Below are 22568 nucleotides of genomic sequence, written 5' to 3'. Positions count from 1 at the left end.
TTGTCGCTCAGAGCACATAGCTGTAGTTTTTCCCTTCCCGTTGCATTCCAATAAGTCTATGGTACATCAGCACGAAGTCAGCAATAATGTATGGCATAGCTCCCTTCTCCTTGTTGGGAGAAGAAACAGAGGCTTTATTGTTACCATATTTGTCTCTTGAGACAAACCCCAAGCCCTCGACAGATGTCTCAACCTGAACTTTGTGCTGCCTCCTGCCGATTGTGAATCACTCCAGATAGATGAACTCGTATTGGGGAGCCTACATAGACAATAAAGTATGGCAAGGTCTTTTTTTAATGGTGATAAAAGGACAACGCTTTTTAATGGCAAAAACCTGTGGTGCATCAATATTTCAACCCCCGCTTTAACCCCACACCCCAACCCTCCTCCCTTTTCCTCCCAAAGGACCGAAGCCTAACCATGTCATCAAGCCTCACTCCCACAAACACGTCTGAGGGCACTCCAACTCACTTTTCCCCCTCACACATGGAGAATAACAAACAACCGGCAGACAAACAAAGAAAAACGTAGTTCTTTCTGAGACACTGCCAAAACATTACAATACACATTGGGCAATGATCTGTTTTTTTACTGCTTAAAAATACAACAGAAAGGGGTGGCGTGTGGGAGAAATAATAAGTGCCATATGGATAGAAAAGTAAGTAAGGCATTCAAAGTTTTATGAAAGTGCTTTTGCTGAGTTTAAGAGAGACACGTCTGTGTCTGTACAATACTTCAATCTAGAGCAAAATAATCTCAGCAAATACTTCCGTGGCGTTTATGACATTTTCCAAAGATGTCCGTGATCCCTGATCATTTTTGATGATGTCCCTGACCATGACTACCACTGACTACCACTGTATCCTCAGATACACTCAGGCTGTGTGTGCGTGTGTGTGTGTGTGTGTGTGTGTGTGTGTGTGTGTGTGTGTGTGTGTGTGTGTGTGTGTGTGTGTGTGTGTGTGTGTGTGTATCCTCGCCGTGGCGGCTCTCTGTTTAGACACAACTGAGCCAGTGACAAAAGGCTATTTCTAATAAATATAGTGGATGGACTTTGAAAATGAGACCAATAAGACCAATAAAAAAGATCGCTGATCAATATCGACCGACAGAGCTTCCACACCCATACTTTGTTGCTGCTACAAAGGGGAGAACGAACATATTTCCTCTGGTGCCACTCTCACAATAGTCTCTAGCCTGAAGCTGCATCAGCTGATCTTTGTGCCAATTTGGGCTCAAACTCACCACTGACCTTAAAGTCCACTTTAAATTGAAGTAGTTTACGTTTTAGTGCAAGGTTGTTTACATCCAGAAAATACATAGCAACACTAGCATATATTTATATACTGTATATATATATATATATATATATATATATACTTATACCCTGAAAACAGCTGCCTGTTGCATCTGGTAACTACGATAGTGAGAGCCGTGAGACTGAACTAAAACAGGTCAATTGCGGGCAGCTAAACCAAAACCATGAAAAACAAATCCTATTTTATGTATGTATATTTCTGTTTCCTCAAATAACCATTTAGATTCAATCGACGCTTTCAAATGAACCATGCGTGTTTACGTTATTGGATCAGGACGACAGTAGAAAGAAAAACCATGAGGCCTCCATCTCTCATCCAATTGTTCTCTCCAGTTCTAACTCCATCACATGTGCTACAACCATCAGCCGGCAGCCTCAATGGGCAGGAAATAAAAAAGTTAAATAGGAGAAGAAGAAAAAAAAACTCTAGCAACTGTTGGCCGTGCCACAGCTTTGTATCTTCTGTCACCTTGTCTGTCTGACCCCTCCCCCTTCCTCTCCCGTCATGTTTTCTTTGGTCATCGATGGAGGACAGAGTATGTCCTGTCCAGCTGCTGCTACTGCCTTTTAGCCGGCCAGGCCAAACGCCCACAGCAGAGGAATGAGAGAGGCTGTTGTTCGGTCGGCCTGAAAAACAAGTCCAGCCAGACACTCTCTCCGCAGACTTTAACGCAAGCACCGCCACAACCCAATAGATACAGCCAGAACCGACGTTTTCAATCTGATACTCCAGCTGGAACAGTAATTGCTGAAATTTATTGAACGTCTTCAGGGACATGAGAGTACCAACCGTACGAAAGACGAACGGCGGAGAGCGTAACCATGGCTATATCCTGCAATGAAATATGCAAAAACTCCAAATCTGTTGTGTCCATCTAGACGCCTTTGCAGCGTGCCGCTCGCCACTCTTGGGACCTCTGTGCTAAGATGTCGCAGGGAAACTTACCGGACAACTTTATTGTGGTGAGCTACGGACTAATAACCCTCAAACCTCAGCTTCAATACATGAAAATAATGAAACCAAAAAGGTAATGCAGTGCACATTTTGGGCTTTACGTTCATTTAAAAACAAAAAACAATAGTGAGGCGCTTCATTTCACCTAAGATCGGGCAAAATCGGATCCATGGTTTTCCATCGTGGCATAAAGATGAACGATCCTACACCTTCATTATCCTGTACATCAATCTCAATCCAGCCAACCAAAGCACACTGACCCTGCAGGCAAACCACAGTAAAAAATAAAAGAACCAATTTCTTATCATGGAAAGGGAGCCTAGTTCTCATAGATCTGAGTGCAAATCAGCAACAGCAAAGCCAATACGGACAAGATGGTCAGATCTTGATCTTCCTGATCCGGCCCAAAGGACTCATCAATCCCACCCCCTGTCCAGCTGTGAGGTCCAACCACATTAACAATTCATTTAAATGAAGCTATGATCTGAAAGGTAAGTCAAAAAGAAAACCCCATCTGAAAAGCCCCATCTGAGCAAGACTGCGTACCACCCACCAGCTTGTTGTGCTCTGCGGTTCACACAACACTGTGCTCAGCGGGGTGTTTCCGATAGCTTCCATATCGAGAGCAAACAAACCACGGATCAGAAATTGATCAGACTTTATTTAGCCAACAGCGTTATAAAAAGATCCTTGTTACCAGGCAGCTATTCAGAGGATCCTGCAGATCACCGTCACATCTCAGCATGTCCGCAATCCCACGGCGAGGTTCCCTCAAGCCTCAAATGTCTTTTTGTCGAGGGTGAGGACCGACTTCTTTGGTGTCAGCAGACGATGCAGCATTTTAAGAAAAGTGCAAATGTCACAGGTGTAAAACCACATCTAAAAAAGTGTGGGAGGAATTTTGGGGTTTTTGCTGTGACAAGTTGGAGGGAGATTCTGGGGTGGAAAAAAAATACTTTCATTTGCTCTTTTCAGATTACGTTACCATGAACAACATCGCTGAAGAACATCAAATAATAGCAGCTTGACGATACTCAGTATCTAGATCCTGTCACTCATTCTAACTAAACACCCTACTGTATAATAATTTCCCATTTTACCTGGCTTACTGTGAGAACAACTGAGAAATGCTAACATTTTTCTGAAGAAACTTATGTGCGGCTAAAAACTTCCCGGTTGCAACAGTTGAAATAGTTGAAAAAGTGAAAAGAAAGTTGATCCGGAAATAGGAGTCAGACTGCAGTTACTGAAGCGCTGGAATAAGCTTTCGGTTTAGGTTGAAGCGCCGTGTCAAGTTGGAGCGGTTACATTGTTTTTATTGGTGGTTTATCACAACTTGTAAAAAAGAAATGGACATGAAAGACTTGAGACTGACGCGCCAACTTGAAGTACCTCTTTTTCTCCCAGCCATCCACAGCTAAATGTTTATTTCTTCAGTTAGGCCTTTTGGGGGGATCTGCACTAAATATACACAGTCTGATTCAAAGAGCAACACCCGATTTGGCATTGCAAGACCACGTGCGAGAGGAATATATTTCCTGGAACAAGATATTGAATATCGTCTTTTTAATTAATTTACATTGCCTAAAATGCGTGTAGTCTTGACTGTGATAGAGTCGGAGGTGAGACGGGAAGTCAACATAATAAATCCAAATTAAAGAGGGAGCATTGTATAAATACTCACTCTTGATATATTTAAACAATGTGGGATCCAGACAGTGATGTCACTACTAGACACTCATTCTTTGGCAGCCTCCTTTTGGACTATAACCTCTTTTATGATTTAAGTACTGGTGTGTCTTTCAGATATGTTGTATTCCAGTCTGTTCCAAACATGTGATATATAAAAGGACAGCGATTAAAAAACGGTGCCACCGTTTTTACACCTTTTCCCGGACTACAGGCTTTTCGAAATGCAGCCATGTCATATTTCAAGGGAAGAAACCCATCTCTATGTGAACTGACGTAACGCAGACTCCTGGTCGTCCTACAGTTCCTGAAAATGGTCCGTTATTTTCAGCGATTGCAAAAACATCAGTGAAATTGGACCCGACAAGGATTACAAGAACCTTTCAGGAAAGCAGGGGCGGCCTGCAGCCGCAGAAGAAATACTGATGTAATGAATATGTAATGAATATGTAATGAATATGTAATGCTCCAAAGCGTTCTGCGTTTGTACCACTGAATATATATATATATATATATATACATATATATATATATATGTATATATATATACATACACACATGTAGGCTGATGTCCTATTAACACACATTTCACATTAGTCATGCGGTTTCTGTGATTACTCCACCAACATAATAGAACACAAATTATTTTGCTAAGAGGATTAATGTAAAAATTAGGAAAATTTAAACCTAAAGAATGCACACATTTTTATCAACAATGGATACTCAAATTATTAGTGTTTGTCTAAAAATATTAGACCAATATTGACAAGTTTTCATTTGATCTATAAAATACAGAAGAGTGCCCATCACAATTTCTCAAAGTCCAAGGTGATGTCTTCAAATGATTTATTTTGCCCAACCAATAGCCCAAGACCTAAAAAAAAAAAAAACATAAAATTGTAAAGATTAAAATACTAAAGTGGACCATGTTTATTTATCTTTAAATTTCCACCTGAAAGACCACCAAAACGTGACCGTCCCTGTGAGGTGAAAGTATCAATAGAGCCCTCTCTTATCTCCACCAGAGATGAGTGCCTCCATGCTAAAAAAAATGAACTTCTCGTTGCCTTCCGCACTGCGATGCTGAGCCAAGACTTGGACACCGGACGTGATGTCAGTCTGTGTGCCAGTTGGGGACAAATGATATTCCCACAAAGCCATTTCCGAAGATAAACAAACAGAACCTCCCCCGTGTGTGTGTGTGTGTGTGTGTGTGTGTGTGTATGCGTACACATACTCACAAGTCTAGTTCCCAGAATTAGCATGGAGGCTAACCGTGTTTCTCCAGTTTCATAAGAAAATCAGAGCAGTCAACGGACAGCATGATGTTATTATTTCCTCTTGGAAAAAAAGGACAATAATGAAACTGAATGCCTTTCCAGTACAGTCGTCCAATAATGCAAAGATATAATAAGGCCGATTTAATTACAGTAGCACAAAGAGGCCTCTTTGTTTCTATATACCTCCTCCCTATACCTGAGATATCCCAGTTCCCACATGAACTACAGGATTAAATGAATCCTCTGGTCTCCTTTCTATTTTACTGCGGGGCACGATTCCCATGAACTACGCAAGCCCGTTTAGGGAACGTAATATTCTGCCCGCTTTTGTTTTCCTCAAGGGCTTTGGACTAAAAGAATCGCTGGCTCTGCAGTGTTGACATTAGTGCAGCCCCACTCACCCCTGAACCTTGAGCTACTACTACAGGAAGTGAGCAAAGCCTTCTATAAGGGTAGTGTGGGTTCACAGGATTTATCTCTTGAAGGCATAAGAGGAGGAAGCTGGAAGGGGATGAAGGGAGGAGGGAATGGGTGAGCCTGACGTCCACTGGGGAAGTCGTAAACTCACCCCTCAAAGTGTGAAATCTGAAGTCGCATATCCTGCAAACCTGTATGGAACTCAATAACACCCAAAGCACACTCTACTGGTCCATAATGTTGTCAGCTGGCATGCAAGTGAAAAAAACAGCTGAAACGCCAGGAGTTTAATCAGATTTTAATTCATCTATACGGGAAATGTGGAGCAAACGCAAAGCATGGACGTGCATGCAGAGCTTTTTCTTCAGTCTAGCGAGTATATTAACCGGAGATCATACGTGTGGAAGGTAAAACGTCCGTGACAGCGGAGGCACCGGATGCAAAGGAAAACAAAAGTGGCATTAACAATGCATCGCGCTCAGTTGCAAGGGTGGAGGTTAATAATTCAGGAAAAATATTAACGCTCTTTCCTGCCTTGGTATACATGTATAACAATGTAGTCAATTATTAAAAACGGGGAGGGGAGGTTATCGAACTTTCCATAATGATGATAGTTTCCAAAAACAAGACGAAGCATCTAAAGCCACGCCGGTGTCTCCGTGAGGCTGGAGCTGAGCGCTGACGTCGGCGTGCTAGCATGCTCACAGTGACGGTGCTAACATGCTAATGGTCGGCAGGCATGTGTTTGTATTGCCACATCTTAGCTTAGCATTTTAGCATACCAACATTTGCTCAATGAACACAAAATACAACTGAGGTTGTCAGGAATGGCTTTAGTGGGATTAGTCAACTATTTGTTTGTAGGTTTAGTATTACTTGGTTTATTTGTAATTGATCGAATAAATGTATTAACTATAATGTTTGATGAAGATGCAGTAGTTAATATGTTACATGCAACATTTTCCAGTTACTGACAGTGAGCCTGGTTATTATTCATCAGCCCTGACAGATGAAGTGGGCACCTGTTGGTAAACCATCACCATTAGTTGAAAAAAAGAAACTGACCAATTACGAGCGGCACAAGAAGCCACAGGCAAGCCGAGGAGATGTAAGCGGGTACATTTCTCACTACCTCTGAATGCAGACATAAATCAGAGGGCTTTGAAGAGACGGATGACAAGGCTAATTCCCAGAGGAACACAGGAGCCACTGTGTAAAGTGAGACCGCCGAGCATGTGTGCATGCGACTAAAGACTTTACTGGCTGTGCCGTCACTGTATGTCTTTACTGATGGGCGCTGACATGTGCTGTCTGGACCGATAATATCAGGGAGCAAAAAAAGCTGTCAGCACAAGCCACGAAACGAGAACTGGCTGTTCGCGTCTCTCAAAAGCAGTAAATGGTTAAGTAGCCAAGCACCTATGTTCAGTATCAGTGAACTAAAGCTGTACCGTTTCTAGTAGTTAAGCATGTCAAAACGTGAAATATATTTCTTACATAATTCATCACGAGGGAGCACTGTCGGATACAAAGTCGATTTTCGTCAATCATTTCTGTTTGATAATGAGAAAATGTATCAAATGTAGCAACAGAAGGGCTGTGCACGAGTGTCCTAAAAGTGAAAATGATAGCATGTGAATGGGAGGTGTGTGTTCTACCTATGGCCAGGGTAGAGATAAAGATAACTACTCACACACACACACACACACACACACACACACACACACACACACACACACAGTGGCGGTTACCGTGGTAAGCGCTGTTCGCTCTGTTAGCACAGTAAGCTCAAAACATCTCCACGTTCAGAGCCGCTTGTATGGATTGCAGCTGCTGCGGCAGAGAGCAAATCACGGGTTGCATACGTTAAAGGGAGCTTACAGTGATTGGCTGTGGGGAAAACCATACAAATTGGAATTGTTTTTTACTGTGCACCACATTGCAGTACTTAGCAGCACTAAAAGTACCCGAGCGGAAGTGCCTTCCCCTGGTTAAACGGGGAGATGGAAAAAAATGGCGGGCGTCCCTCATCAATCATGGATGCCCGCAAAAGCCATGTTCTCCGACAGCAGCTCGGGAAGGGTGGGGAATGTGGGAAGGTGTGGCCTGGGGTCACTTGTGTTGTCCAACTTGATACCAGTGATGGAAAGTCAATATGTTGGACAGGCCGGGGTAAAAGTCTCGCTGAAAGCTGGAAGGATGCTTGTCGAGTTACTGTCTAAAGTCAGAAAGCCATGTTGTAGATCATACACAAAACAAAAAAATCACAATGCACTTACATTTGCAACGACTCATGCACATTTCACCCACGCCATGTCTCAACTGGATGATCGAGATCAGAAAGATATGGTATTTGGATATAAAACAGAGCCTGATTTGGCCCGTTCTGTTGGAATTTAACATCCAAGAGGGCATGTGGAAAGGATTTTGCTAAATCAATAACAGCAAGCACATTTAGTGCATTGACGTGTAAAAAAAAAAACATCAATCAAATAGCACGTATAAAAAGAAAGTCCTTCTTGCGATCCTGTGATATTTTTTAGGAAAACATCATCACTCAGATGCGATAAAGGGGGCCTTCGAGAAGCAGCGGGTCGCCATCAGCAGAGAGCAAAGAGCCAAACAATGCCGGCCCTTTGTGCCAGTGTGTGAGCCCAGTGTGAAGGAGCCAGCGAGGTGAGAAAGGGCAAGGCGGACAGCGTTTTCACACAAGCAGGAGGAGGGGGGGCTGCATTCCTCCGGGGTTCTTCATCTTCAGGAAAGGCAGGGCGAAAAGAGAAGAATGACCTGTCACATGCCACGCTGCTGCCGTCGTGTTTTAACGCGCACAGAGGCCTCTTCACTGGACAGCTCACTCACGGAAAAGTGTGACGTGTAATAATAGGCTTGTTTGAACAGTCACCAGACAATGAAGATGCTATGAATAGAAGTAGAAAATTAAAGTTGTAAAAGTTAGCAGATGATATACGCGATGTTTAGGGAATCTAAGACATGGATGTGCTGCTAGATATTCACTTCTATAAAAAAAAATATTGTGCAGATGCTTAAAATAATGACAGGGCTATATTCCAGCTACCATAACAGCCTATTACGGAGCTGTTTAAAGGGCATACCACTGTAGCTAATGGTTATTATTACTACAACAAACAGACCACAACTACTGTCTCTATTAGAAATCTGAAATAAAAAGTGGAAAAAGAGAGCATTTCCAAGTGTGTGATCCAACTCGTCTTTTTGGGCAAAGGGAAGGACGTGCAGTCCTGTTTTTTGGACGGACACTCGTGTTTTCCAAAGGGACCGTCCGAATTTGGGACATGGTCTTTCAGCGGCACTCGTCTGGTGGAAAAGGAGTGGGGAAGGTGAGGCCCCAGGAGGGGCTGGTCTGATGAGAGACACCACCTGGAAGCCTCCTGCTAGAATCCCATATTAGGACTCTATTTTTGCAGATAAAGAGTCGTGCGCTGAAAAACTGGCACCTCTGCAGCCTCATCAAGTAACTTGAGTGCTCATAAACGCTCACTGGTTATGGCGGAAAAATAAGAAATTACACCTCTTCCAACACGACTCTGATTAGAGTCCAATTTTGTAAAATTACTTTCTCTCTTTCTTCAGTGAAGTCATCCTCTGCATGACTCTCCTACTCTAACTCTCCCCAGCTCCAGTAGCCTCTTTTTTCTCTCTTTTCTTTTTTATTATAGTGCTATGAAACACAATGGAAAACGCACGATCGCCACAGCTGTCTCCCATTACTGGCTTTGACCGAAATTATTTACACGCCTGCTTACTGGAACTAGGGAGGGAGTGGGAGAGAGAGAGCGCGAGAGAGAGAGAGAGAGAGAGAGAGAGAGAAGAGGGAGAGGAGAGGGAGAGAGAGGGGAGGGAGGGGGAGAGAGAGAGTAAAGAGAGCGAGGGGAGGGGGAGAGAGGGGAGAGAGAGAGGGAGAGGGAGAGGAGAGGGAGGGAGAGAGTGAAGAGAGAGAGGGGAGGGGAGAGGGACGGGAGAGGGAGAGGGGAGGGGAGAGAGTGAAGAGGGCGGGATTGGGTTTACTCCAGCACATTTGCGTCAGCGTCTCCTTGCTTAACGGGAGGCTGACAAGATACGAAAGAGCTGAACGGAGATACGAGTCTCTTTGTGAGGTGAAGACCCATCTGCTCATTCGGGCGCTCTTCCTCAAGTGGCGGTGACATAATACGGGTCAAAGTACATCACAGTGAACGTTCCTCGATCCAATTCATACACTGCTGTTAATTAAACCGGGCAATACCCAGGTGACCTGTATTGATTGGGCAAAAGACACAAACGCTGTAAAGATAAAGGCCTCATCGTGGGCATGAAATTAGACACACACACATACACACACAAACACACACACACACACATACGGGACTCCCGTTGCTAGGTAAACATCCCAACCGCTGTGTATAGCAGCGCGCCGCCTCTGCGCTGCTATACTCCGGCTCCTCGCGTGAATCACGGGGCAACATCTGGTTTAGCGCGCTGGAAGGGACTCTTGTCGGTTTGGCACGCTGTACGTGTGCGGAGTGTGTCAATTTGGAGTGGACGACCCACGCCAGCGCCTGACTCTCTCTCTCTCTCTCTCTCTCTCTCTCTCTCTCTCTCTCTCTCTCTCTCCTCTTCCTCTTCCTCCCCCCCACCTCTCACATTACAGTGGTTGCACAATGCATTTGTAAGACCCCCCCCGCCCCCCCCTTCTTTCTGGCTTTGTGAAAGCATTGCGCATATAGAGACGAAGCTTTTGATTAACCGTAAAAGGGTGGGGAGGGGGAACATGAAAAACCACTTTTGGCATCAAAGTGACTGTGGTGTCTGCCAAGAGTATACAAAAAATGCAGACGGAGAGAAATTTGTTTACGTTGCTGCAATAAGTTGAAACGTGTATGTGCCGTGATTATGAGCACAATTCAATTCCCTTTTCCAGTTGTTATATTAACAATCCCATTGTAAGAATGTGCGGTTCCACAATGAGCAGACGAGGACAGATTTGCACTAATAGCTCCATCATTCATCAAGCCGACCCATAAGTATAATCAAGGAAAAGGCTATAGGAGGAGGAGGAGGAGTAGGAGGAGAGAGTGCCTCAGCGCGGACACTGGTGTGTTTTTCAGTGAGTCACTGGCCCGGCGTTGTGCCTCTAGTACAACCAGCATCCTGCCGGCGCTGTTTCTGGCGAGTGCCTCAAATGAATACTTGGCAAATTGCTCCTGCAAGACTCTATTCAACAGCGAAAACCCAAAATCAGCCCAAATGTGCACGATGTGTTCTTCACAAAGTAACTGTTTTGGCAAGCCGGGGAGAGGCAACCACAAACGTGTGGTAAGGACAAGGAGGAAAAAAGTTATAAACAGCGAAGAAAAAGCAGAACGGAGCCTTGAAATATGGATGTCAAGGTGCTCTCGGCCCGACTTTAAGGAGTTATGGGAGGCCCAGATCCTGGATAGTATTACGCAGAGAGAAGACTCATTGCAGACTAATCTAAACATTACGTAAGAGCTCTCCTGACAAGTTTAGAGGGGCAGATGTGACTGTTTACACAGATGCTACGAGATGATAGGAATAGACAGAAAGAGAGAGTGAGGTGAAAGATAGGCCGAAGTGGTAGTGAAAAAAAAGATTTATTTGGCCAAATGGAGGTGAAAGAATGACTTTAAAATCTTAAAAAAATGTGTTTACCCGTTCAAACATCGACCCAAGAGCATCTGAAGATTCGTCCATAAATCAACGAGTGCACTCGCTGCTAGGGCACTTTGAGGGGGAAAGGGCACTTGGATGTCTATCTGTAAATATCTGTCCCTTTGTGGAGCCGTATGAGGAAGAATTTAGAGGGAAAACTTCATACGTGACTTCATTGTGTTGGGAGATCCTGGCATTGTGGGAGAAAACGATGTTTGCTCTGTGCCACGGCGCATGCCGACTCCACTGCTATTGTTTGAGGAGAAAAGTCAGCTCTCCGGAGTGGGGTTCAAGCCTCCGGAGAATAGAAAAGAACGTTGGGAATAATAACCTATGGCGGCAATCAGGCTGAGGGCACGAACCCAAAAAAACAAATGCAAACACTTTTTTGGAGCGCTGGCTGTGCGGCATGACTCCGTACCGGATGGGTAATTATTCCCGTTCTACCGCGGAAGAACGTCACGGTATGTTGCAGATTCAAGTCGGAGCGAGCTCAGTCTCTGCAAACAAGGAAATCTCAATTTGAAAAAGAGGAACGTACACCAGATTCCCAGTGTGGTTCTGATTGTTGCCAACTTGACAGATTTTTTTGTTGATTTTGCTAATCATACTGTTGGGTCGAGTGTCAGGCTTGGGTCAGTAAATTGAACAGTTTGGTTAAGCGGTGAAAAGCAGATGCAGCCAATGTGGTTGACAGTAACAATTCCTCTAATTGAGGTCAACTCCACCAACAACTTGTAACCCAAACTGGAAACAGAACATTTATTTCTGCGATAAGAAATTCAATGAAATAAAGAATGAATAACAACTGTGTCATTACTGCTGAGAAAAACAATGTTGAATGATCCTTTTCAATTGGAATTTTGGAACTTTTCCTCATGTAATTTATACTTCATTACAATATTTGCAGAGCCACATTGGCTGCCAAATCTGATTGGCCAATCCTGGTGTTTTTATTACCATACCAAACAGGCTATAATGTTAAAGCAATAATATGCGACATACTAGCCTTGTTTTTCTTAGCCGCGCTAGCAGCAGGGCTCTATGGCAATGTCTGTTGTTGGAGGGATCGGCATGAAATTGAACACAGACATTAATGGTCCCCAGAGGATGCATCCTAATGACTTCATGACTTTCACCTTGCGCCACAGGCAGGCTGAAATTTTGGTTCAGGATGAAATGCCTTCCGATATTTTGGAATGCCGTTAAGCTTTTAGTGCAAACATCCATGGTCCTCAGATGATGTGCCTTAATCAAATAGTCTAGCATGTTTGGTTCAGACTGGAACGTACGCAGCTATTAGCTATTAGATTACCAGGAAACTCTCAAATGAGAAAATTAAAAATGTATATGAGGGCTTATTATTAGATTGAACTAATTGATTAATCGTTTTTTCCTATGTTTCAGTGACTACGGCAGTGACTACGAGGTCAGTCACTGCCTCCCTGCAGCAGCCAGAAACAATCTCAGCAATGAATAAAACATAAGATGAGCAAACTTGAGAAGATAAAGTTCCCGACGGGGAAAGTTGTGACATCAGCCAGAGCCTGACAGTAACTGATATGACACACTGATAATGTACACACACTTCCTGCCTCCGCCTTTGTTGCACTTTAACTTGGTTATTTTCTCTCTTTCTATGTTTGCCAGTTTAACTGCTGTCAAGTTACAAGGCACTTGGCAAGTATCCAAGCCTCATTCCAATCAATCTGACAGGTACGTGAAGGCTCTCTGAGTGTTTGTATTCTGAGATTGAACTTGTCAGCGCTTTCTTGAATGCAAATCCCCCTCGCTCGCTACTCTGACAAGCACCGTCTAGAAAGGCATGCTGGCAAAAACAGTGGAAAATCACAGGGGTATGGGCGAAGTTGTGGTTGTCTGACAACAGAGCACTGCAGGGCCTGGTGCATCGTCGGTGTCTTTCATTCCTCATATCACAGTTGCATGAGTTTGACTTTGGCTCCGACCAATGAGAATTGAAGTTATCTGAGTGATGTGTGTCTGATACATTCATCAGCTTCACGTGCAGCTGAGCAATGGGAAGAACGTACCTGCAGACGCCAGGCAGAAGGTTGCAAGAAGCAACCAGGGAATGGGGAATCTTCTGGCCATCCCGCAGCTTCCAGTATGAGGGTGGTGAGCGAACATGCACTGCAGTTCTCCTGCAGTTCTCGCGAGGGTTCCCCTGCTCTATGAGGCGGTCGTCGGGAAGTCTGCTTCAAAGCAGCAGCTGTAAAAGTGAACAAGAGCAGAGAAAGTCAAGCAGAAGAAGCGGGGTTGTGTCGAGCGTGGACAAGCGGCAGGGAACTGGGCTCGGCTTAATAAGCCCCGTGGGTGTGATGGAGGAGACAAGAGAAGCAGAAGTTCGGAGCCCGGGGGGGTTAATACAGGAGGGTTAATTAGAGGGGGTCACACACACTGCAACCACCTCCCCGTGCTCGTGGCCAGTCAGAGTGAGCGCGGAGCGGCTGACCGGCTCGCCGGGTGCGAAACACTTTGGAACATGCCACAGGTTATTACAGCATTTTAATTGAGAGCTCCAGGAAACACTGAACGCTCCAGTGGGGTCTTGAGTAAGCAGCTTAGTACCGCCACGCCAATCAGCGTGAGTCGCCTCAAGCTTTAACTTTTCTTTTGACCGGGCCTCAGACTCGCAATGTTCTGTACTGTAATTTGGTCGGTGCACTAAAAACAAGTCAACTGTCACGTCAATTCCAGTGGTCCCATAGAAAGTGAACCGGCCGTGGAGGGTCAGCGCCGTTACTTATTGCTGAAGACCTTTACACACCAGGACGGGTGTGTGGGACGAGCTGTCACGCGCGGCGCAGAACGCCATTGAGTTGCTGGCTGAGGTGTGGAGCGCTGAGGTTACTACTAGTTGCGTTTCTGTGAGTTTTGACTGTCTGGTCGTTTGACATCACCACTTCTAATTTTTGACTTGCTTTTCAAAAAGAGAAGATTAGGGCCCTGTTACATCCAAAATCGTACAAGGACTTCTTCATTACAATAATCTACGCCCATCAAGGATCAAAAGTGGATTATTGAAAGATTAAACTGGTTAAGCTTTATGTTGTAAAGCGGTATGTTTTGGGCCCTGACTAATTCTAGTCACAGGTGGGTTGTAATATATTTTTTTAAGAAGACATCGCGCAAAAAAAACTCTGAGCAATATCTGATTCTCAACACAACAAAACCGCATCTCGAGATGAATGTCGAACCCGCATGGTGAGGGGGTGCTGTGACAGGAATTGCACCCGGTTGACCGTGCGAAGGCGTGACTTGCCCGCCGCCATCGCACGCAGAAGAAACAGATGTGCGCCTTTCCTACACGTGCTGAACCGTAGCGGGGTGCATGGGAAGTGATGCACAAAAAACACTAAAAGGTGCAGCGCTCTGCAGCTTGCACATGGACAAAGGGGCCTTTCACAGTGCGGAAGCTGCTGGGGCCAAGGAAGTCATTTTGGAAGATCATGACAAATATTGCACTTTCGGCCCTCTGTTTGATTTTACGCCTCTACTTGACCTTCATCTCCTCTCTTGACTCAACGAGGCAAACTGTGCTGTTGGTGTGAAGCAAAGACTAAATCAAAGGGAAAGACTGAACGAAAGCGTTCCCTTGATCATTTTGAACTAACTGTTAAAGTCACATTTCAGGCCAACAGAGCGTACCTTCCCCCCCCCCCCCCCAACTTGTTTTGGGTCGAGCGTGCAGGTCTTAACCACGCCTGCTGGTTTTGTTGCAGCAACAGCTCAATTCACCTCATGTGACTTCTCTTTAACCCCGAGCGTCTAAGCCGAGCAACTATTTCACCCGGGAGGAAGATCTGGAAAGTACATCAAAACATGCAAGACCTGGGGACTGAACGCAGCAGCGCACATTACGGAAAACTGAGCTCCATACTTGTGGTCACTTTCAATGTTAAGGGCCCGGCTCGTTTCTGTGTCATCGCGTACGCTATATGCCGCAGATAAGTGTTGGCGGGTCCAGAGGGCATATACTGTGTTACCGTAATCACAAAGCCATGAGTGAGGAGAGCAGTGTGTGTGTGTGTGTGTGTGTGTGTGTGTGTGTGTGTGTGTGTGTGTGTGTGTGTGTGTGTGTGTGTGTGTGTGTGTGTTACATGCTGCCTTTTGTGGTACACGCCTAAAATATTAAGACCTATCTGACATCTTCATCTGGACCTTCATGTGGTCTGATGACGTGGTGAATGAACCTGAAACAAGCTCCTCCCTCACAGGCTCAGCACGGACAAACCCACCAAAACACCCACTACGTCCATCACAAAAGCCCCCTCCCTCTCTCTCTCTCTCTCTCTCTCTCTCTCTCTCTCTCTCTCTCTCTCTCTCTCTCTCTCTCTCTCTCTCTGACTAACTGGACTTTATCGCAGCCCCATTTCTAGCAGAGCTGGAGACCCTGTCGCCACACGCTACCGTATACTTTAGGCACCGTGCAGTATGACATCCTATACTGGACCTGGGCATGATTTGCACCTCTGCCAAGTGAGTCCCCACGCAGACAGATCTATGGACACGAATGAACTATAACACTAGCAATAGGTCCATTTTGCTAATAATAATAATAATAACACAATTGTATTTGCATACTTCATGTATGTGATTTTTAAACTATTAGTATTGACAGAAAATCAACTATTTTCAGAATATATATATATATATATATTATATTTATAAATATATCATATATCTTTTTAGAATTGGTTTTATTTTTTATAACCAACATTAGCTTGCTCCATCTTCTCAAACATGAGGAGCTGCTGCAAAGTCATTTGAAAACATCACTGTGGGCTTCTTCTCATTGTTTTCACGACATTTCACAAAACACAATTGATCAATAATCCATCAATAAACACATAAATACTCATACATACAAACCAATATATCAATAATTGCTGCTTGCAGCTCAATATTAGGCCTGAATGCAATTGATGAAAATTGTAAAATATGAGAACGTTACATTCAAATGTGTCTTGCTAAATACCCCTGACTGTAAGTATGCATCAATAACCTACAGTGAGTCATATCATTGTTTTTGTTTTTTTAAGTGTCAATGTCTCCACACTGTGCTTCTCCAGGGTCCAAAACAATCACCAGAAGGATCCTCTTTCGCAGCAGCACTGGCTGACGTTAGCGGCAGTAAATACACAGCGAGACCCGCCAGCTTCCAGAGTCAAAATAAAGTCGTGTCGACTTTTCCCTGAATATAATATCTCTGAATATAATATCTCAGAATATAATATCTCGGAATATATATGTCTGAATCTATGGGTCGGTCGCGTTTCATCCCGCAGGAGCGTTTCTCTCTGTCTGTACGCGCTGGATACACACTCTGTTTGGCCCGCGTTGCGTGTTTATTTACCGTTTTCTCATTCAAAAATCGTAACTAAATAAATAAAAACAAAAGTTGATATCAACGTGAAGTTGATATCAAGTTGATATCAACAGCCTGTAAAGTTAGCTTCAAGACGGGAAAGCTGCATGTCAGCGTATAACGGAGACACATGCCCAGCTGGGTGTATACGAGTGGCCGAGTAAACACACACATGTACGTTAGCTTTATATTAGTTTTGTTAACAGTATACAGGCACTGTGCACAATGGCGGTGTTTTGATAATAAAAACCCGCTCTGTTCCAGAAACCACGCGGGCGTAAAGTGGACCCTCAGCCCGTCAGCCCTCTCTACGTACCGTGAAGAGCCTCCAGAAAGTGGAGCGAGGAAACTTGGAAGTTGGAGTCGAAGTCGCTCCGGTGGATGCGGATATAAAGTCCTCCAACTCTCGGCTCTCACACTCACTCAGTCCCGGTGTGTCAGGAGAACAAAGCTGACGTGTTTTATATGTATATATGTTTAAAAGCAACAGTCTGCGTAAAAGTGGCCCCTCTCGCTCAAAGTTTTAAACACTTCACTACTATCTATCTGCTTCTCTTCTTCTTCTTTTTTTGGACTAGGGGGCTTCATTTGGGGGCGGGCTTCGAGGGAGGAGGCTGAGAGGCTGTGCGCGAGATGGACTGCTGCTGCTGGCGGAGCTTCCCAAAGCCGGGGTGCGCGGGCTCCTCGCGAGTCCCCGCGAGAGTGGCGGCGGGTCCTTTGGTCTCCTTGCAAATCGTCACGTTTCAATATTTTAGTCAGGAGGTGAGAATGCATGGCCACATGCTGACACGACCTGCAGACCAGATGTGCAACTCAATACAAAACTTAAAATAAAAAAAAATGTTATTGTGTGGGTTTGCTCTAGGTCACGCTTATCACAAGAGGGCCCACAGCGTGATCTCTATCAGGATGGGGGTCCGTGATGCCAGATTATGGGAATGTCTGGCGAAGTCTTTTTTTTACAAATCATTGCACACTTACACGAAGCACCTATTGTTGCTGAAAGAGGGCTTACATAGTTTACTGTTGGAAAAGAGAGATAGTCTATCTGCATGGAAATTACATAATTCTGGTTAACATTTTAGAGAACAAATAACCCTTTGCATACTGCATTTAGGAATACTAAAGTACTAGTTGACTTGAGTATTCGTGCTACTTTGCGGCCTCAACTATATTGTACTTTTTACTTTACCACATTGATTCAACATAACAGATCAGTTTATGAAATGCAAACTGTTTGCCATATTATAGCAGCGCTGGTTTCCAAACAGGATGCATTCAGGTACCAAGATATGTGTTTCTGTGTATTTCTGATCATGTTTGACCACATCAAACAAACATTTACAGAACATTGAGACATCAAAATCCCCACATTTAAAAACCCTGTTATTATTGGATTCAAAATGACTTATGAGTGCCGCCGCTTAGAAAAAGCTGAATTTTGCAGCCATTTGTGTGTAAAGTTGTTCAAATGAGGGCCACAGAGCCAGTTCAGCATTAAAATGAAGTAAAGAACACTACTAACAAATAAGACAAAAATAACTAAACAGTATAACTATGTATGTTTAAAAAATAAGAAAAATAACTATTATAAACAGTATAAATATGTATGTATATTTCTATACATATTTGGCATTGCAATTATCAAAATGATTACTCTATATACGTGTTGTGCACTTCTAAATGTGGAGTTATAGGGAATACTGCAAGTGACCTTTAACTTTTTTGATGATTAGCCCAAGAAACAAGACTTGCCAGACTTTATTTGCATTGTCGGTGTAATTGTCTGTCTCGAGTGTTGCTGTTTGAAGTCCTTGTCTGTTGCTGCTCCCTCATACCTTCATTTTAGTGGCTTTAGCCCAAACCAAGAGTGTATGGAACAGTCACCATCATGGCTCACAGGGACACTTGCACACGACAGAGCCATCATATATGTAATCAGTAACGCCTGAGCCTTTTCTAATATGACAAGTCAACATGTCAGCTGTTTATAGGAACTTTAAACAGACACACACACACACACACATACACACACACACGCACGCATAGATTAAATATAAATTTGCACGATTACAGCAGCAAACAGGGTAAAGTGCACACAAGAGACATAATAAAAAGCACAACAAGTAAGTAATGTAAATAATAAACGGTAAAAAAACTGTAATAAATACACACACACAGATATGCTATAGCACTGGGCCTAACCATTCGCCATTAAAGGAGTGAGAGCAGTGTCGACTGTCCAGGCTTTGGGTTTCCCAAAAGCAACATCTGTCTGGTCCGCAAAGAGATGCTGTGATTAAATATGCAGGTTATTGGAATAATAAACAAGGAAGTTATACCTTTATTGACATAATGTAATGCCAATGACAGACATCTGCAGCTTCTGGAATAGCATTCACCAAAAATTAAGAATTTTAAATGCAGCTCAAATGGCGAGTATATAGCACAGCCAACCAATCAGTCATGTTTCCATATGGCATTATTAGAGAGGTACTTAGATTACTTTACTGCTTAGGTTTTGGATAACATTATCTTTGGCAGAGAGGTTACATTACATTCATTTGGCAGAAGCGTTTGGTCAAAGCAACTTACAATAAATTAATTTAAACTTCCATAATAAGTGCATTCACCCTCCATATAAATGCTTTCACATTTCCTGTTGTACATCATTGCTTTTGATTAAAAGCCAGAGAGGAGTTCAGAATATACAAGCACGGATATTATACACGACAAAACATCAATTGCATTATCATGGCTTCTCCCATGTTATATTTTGGGTGCCTTCTAATATTAGGATGTAAAAAAAAAAACAGAAAGACGTTTTTGCCACGCGCTTTCAACTTTAACCACCCTGCCACCCAAAATCACAGGCGCTAAACTGTGTGCGGAATGATTCCTGTAGTGTGAAATCTCTCCAGGAACAAACACGGCGTTGCTTTGCGTGTGATACCCGAGACTTCCAGTGAAAAGAACATGCCGCGTGACTTGGTACAACACAGATGTCAGCTTAGTGATTTACCGCTAACAAGATGGCACCTGTGACAAGGAGGAAGGAAACTTTTGTTGTTGTTGTTGTTGTTGTTGTGGAAACACACACACACACACACACACGCACACACACACACACACACACACACACACACACACACACACACACACACACACACAAACGCTGCCGCTTCTGAGAGCTGACAAGGAAAGCGCTCAAAGGGATCAAATTATTTTACATCTCATATGCATGTCTCCGTTAAAGTGTTCCACTTTGTTTATTTGCACTGTGTTAGGGTTGTGAACACAGCTGAGAGTAAAGGGAATAGAAAGCGCATAACGGAGCATCAAAGACGCGCTCAATCCGCGGCGTCTGCGCGTTTGTATTGACCCAGTTGATTGCACTGGCTTTCAAGACCAACGATGCTCAGTGCGCATGCCCCAATTATAGAACAGGGATCTGCATACCCACATTTCAAAATGTGTTCAATATTGTTTAATTACAGAATGATATATATATATATATATATATATATATATATATATATATATATATATATATATATATATATATATATATATATATAAAGCCCAATGTTGTAAAATATATATATATATATAAATACTGAAAAAGTATAATATGCTCAATTTACGGAGAAATATACTCTTATTTATCCAGCACATTGCACTGCACATTTACTGCTTCTTTTTGCACTTCTGTTTAGATGCTAAAACTACATTTTGTTGTCCTCGTACTTCGTGCAATGACAATGAAGTTCAACCTGAATCTGAATCTGTTCAGTGGACAGGAAGTAAACATGGACCCAGGCTGTTGCCTACAGCGATGCAATCTGTCTGAAACAGTGTTTCAGACAGAGTTTAATCAGGGGCATGTTCAGACAGACAGTACGAGACATATATAGAGGTTATTGAACATTTAAGCATGTAAACATGTTCCACTATAAAACCTCAAATAAAAGTATGAACCTTTAAAGAATGATACGCCTCCTTTAGAACACATTGTTCCCCCCAACCAGGACACTGTCATTACATAATATGAGGACACCACACAAAGAAGGGCCGCCATCCTTATGATAAACGTCCACATCTGAGTGGGAAGCATTGGCCTTTACAACCTTCTGCCAGTCTTGTTCATCAACAATAAACTTAACAAATTCTGCAAAGAAGGCACATGGTGCTACTACCAATCAGAAGCAACTGCCAATGGCTGTGAAAGAGGTAACTTGGCATGCAGACGAGGGGACACTTCAACACACACTTCCTGCTGGTGTGACATTGGTTGAGCTGTGCGTCAAGGTATGACGTCAGAGTTTGGATGGATTGTATCACAGCCAATAAAAACAGAATACAGACTTATATATAAGTGTCATGTTCTAACAATGTGTTTCATGTTACTGGCATTGTGTGTATATGGCTTTGAGTGCATGCAGTGAATGAGTATAGCAGATCAATTAATCACCACATCAACCACGATGCATTCAACTGCCGACTCTATTGACATCATCATGGAAAGAAGAGAGGTGCTCAAACTGGGATCATGGTTAATGTGCTGAAATTATATTCTGCTCAGTCAGAATTCAATAAAAGGAAGCATGGGCAAGACATTCATTTGTACAAAGAGGCAAAGAAATGCATTTAAAACCAAATTGAATCCACAATAAAGAAAAGAATAAAGTCAGTACAGAATCAAACATTTTAATAGGGTAGAGCGCAGTCTCATATATTAAGTGCTTTGCAGAGTGATACAACAGTAGAAAGTACACGCCACAATACAGGCAGAATAAAATAACAATAGACCAAAAAAACATTTTGGGTAACTTGTGAGAATCCTCTCTTCTTGGTCTCACCCTCCAGCATCGTCTGCGGGACACTCTGAATGTATTTGATTTGGGCAGGAGTTGTTATTGGAGTGCCGCTGACTTCAGCTACAGGGAGTTATGGAGGTTCCAGAGCAAAGAGGGATCCGCCGCCCCTTCAATCACATAACAGCCACAGCGAGAGGGTTAAATAAGTGTTACAACTGTACTCCAGCTGTCTCTTGGTACCACACCAGGACTCAGAACATTTCTGTTCTCACTTTGATTGAAAATACCTATCGGTAGCAAGAAAGATGAGATGATTTCCATGGCTGCACAGCATGCTCTTCTTTCTCTTTTAAGTTTTACGTCCTGAATCAAAGCAGAAACCCACCTGGATTCTATTCAAATGCGGACTGTCTTTTTTAATTCATTTAGAAACCAAACCACATGCTATCATATACTAGGCCACTCCAAACATCTTCAGTTTTTTTAACAGACTCCCCATCTTTTACCAAAAACAAACAAACATGTGGGGCACATTAAGAATAAACTTAGATAGAAAGCCAGCTAATAACAGATTCATGCTGCCCAGTGTCTATTCCAGTTTTGTCATTCAAATTTTGAAAATAGTTTGTTGACAGTATCTCTGTCGGCAGCTCTCTCGACAGCGCAGTATGTTTGTGCTTACCAAAGTGAGTGGGATGTACTCACATGTTTAGACTGCCACGTGCCTTCCATGTGCACTGTATGTTTTGAGAGTATAGTGATAATAAACTATATAAACTGAATAAAACGATATTCACTGTGGCCGACCAACATACCATGTAATCATTCAGTAAACACAACTATGTGGATTCTGTTGCCCCTCTTAAGGAGACTGCAGACCAAGATAATAACAGTATTTAAAAAACCATATAGTACTTGTACTTGAGTAAATTGTACTCGGTTGAACGTTGCTTGTTCTCTCATTTGGTGTGAGGAGTTTATATGCATTCATTCAAAAACAAATAGCTGTTGT

At 43.2% G+C, this 22568-nt stretch overlaps 1 protein-coding gene across 1 annotated transcript in view; it reads right to left on the bottom strand.

The window, feature by feature from the left end:
* Positions 1-13523, bottom strand: part of tgfbr3 (transforming growth factor, beta receptor III) — a 54239-nt gene extending 40716 nt beyond the window's left edge. Inside the window, exon 1 of the mRNA XM_079221150.1 lies at positions 13402-13523. Within this exon, the coding sequence (XP_079077276.1) occupies positions 13402-13498 (97 nt within the window). The 5' untranslated portion in view covers positions 13499-13523. The remainder of the gene's footprint in view (positions 1-13401) is intronic.
* Positions 13524-22568: the final 9045 nt, after the last annotated feature.

This window comes from Taurulus bubalis (assembly GCF_910589615.1).
Source record: "Taurulus bubalis genome assembly, chromosome: 7".
Classification (NCBI taxonomy): domain Eukaryota; kingdom Metazoa; phylum Chordata; class Actinopteri; order Perciformes; family Cottidae; genus Taurulus; species Taurulus bubalis.
This window is presented reverse-complemented; position numbering and strand designations above follow the sequence as displayed.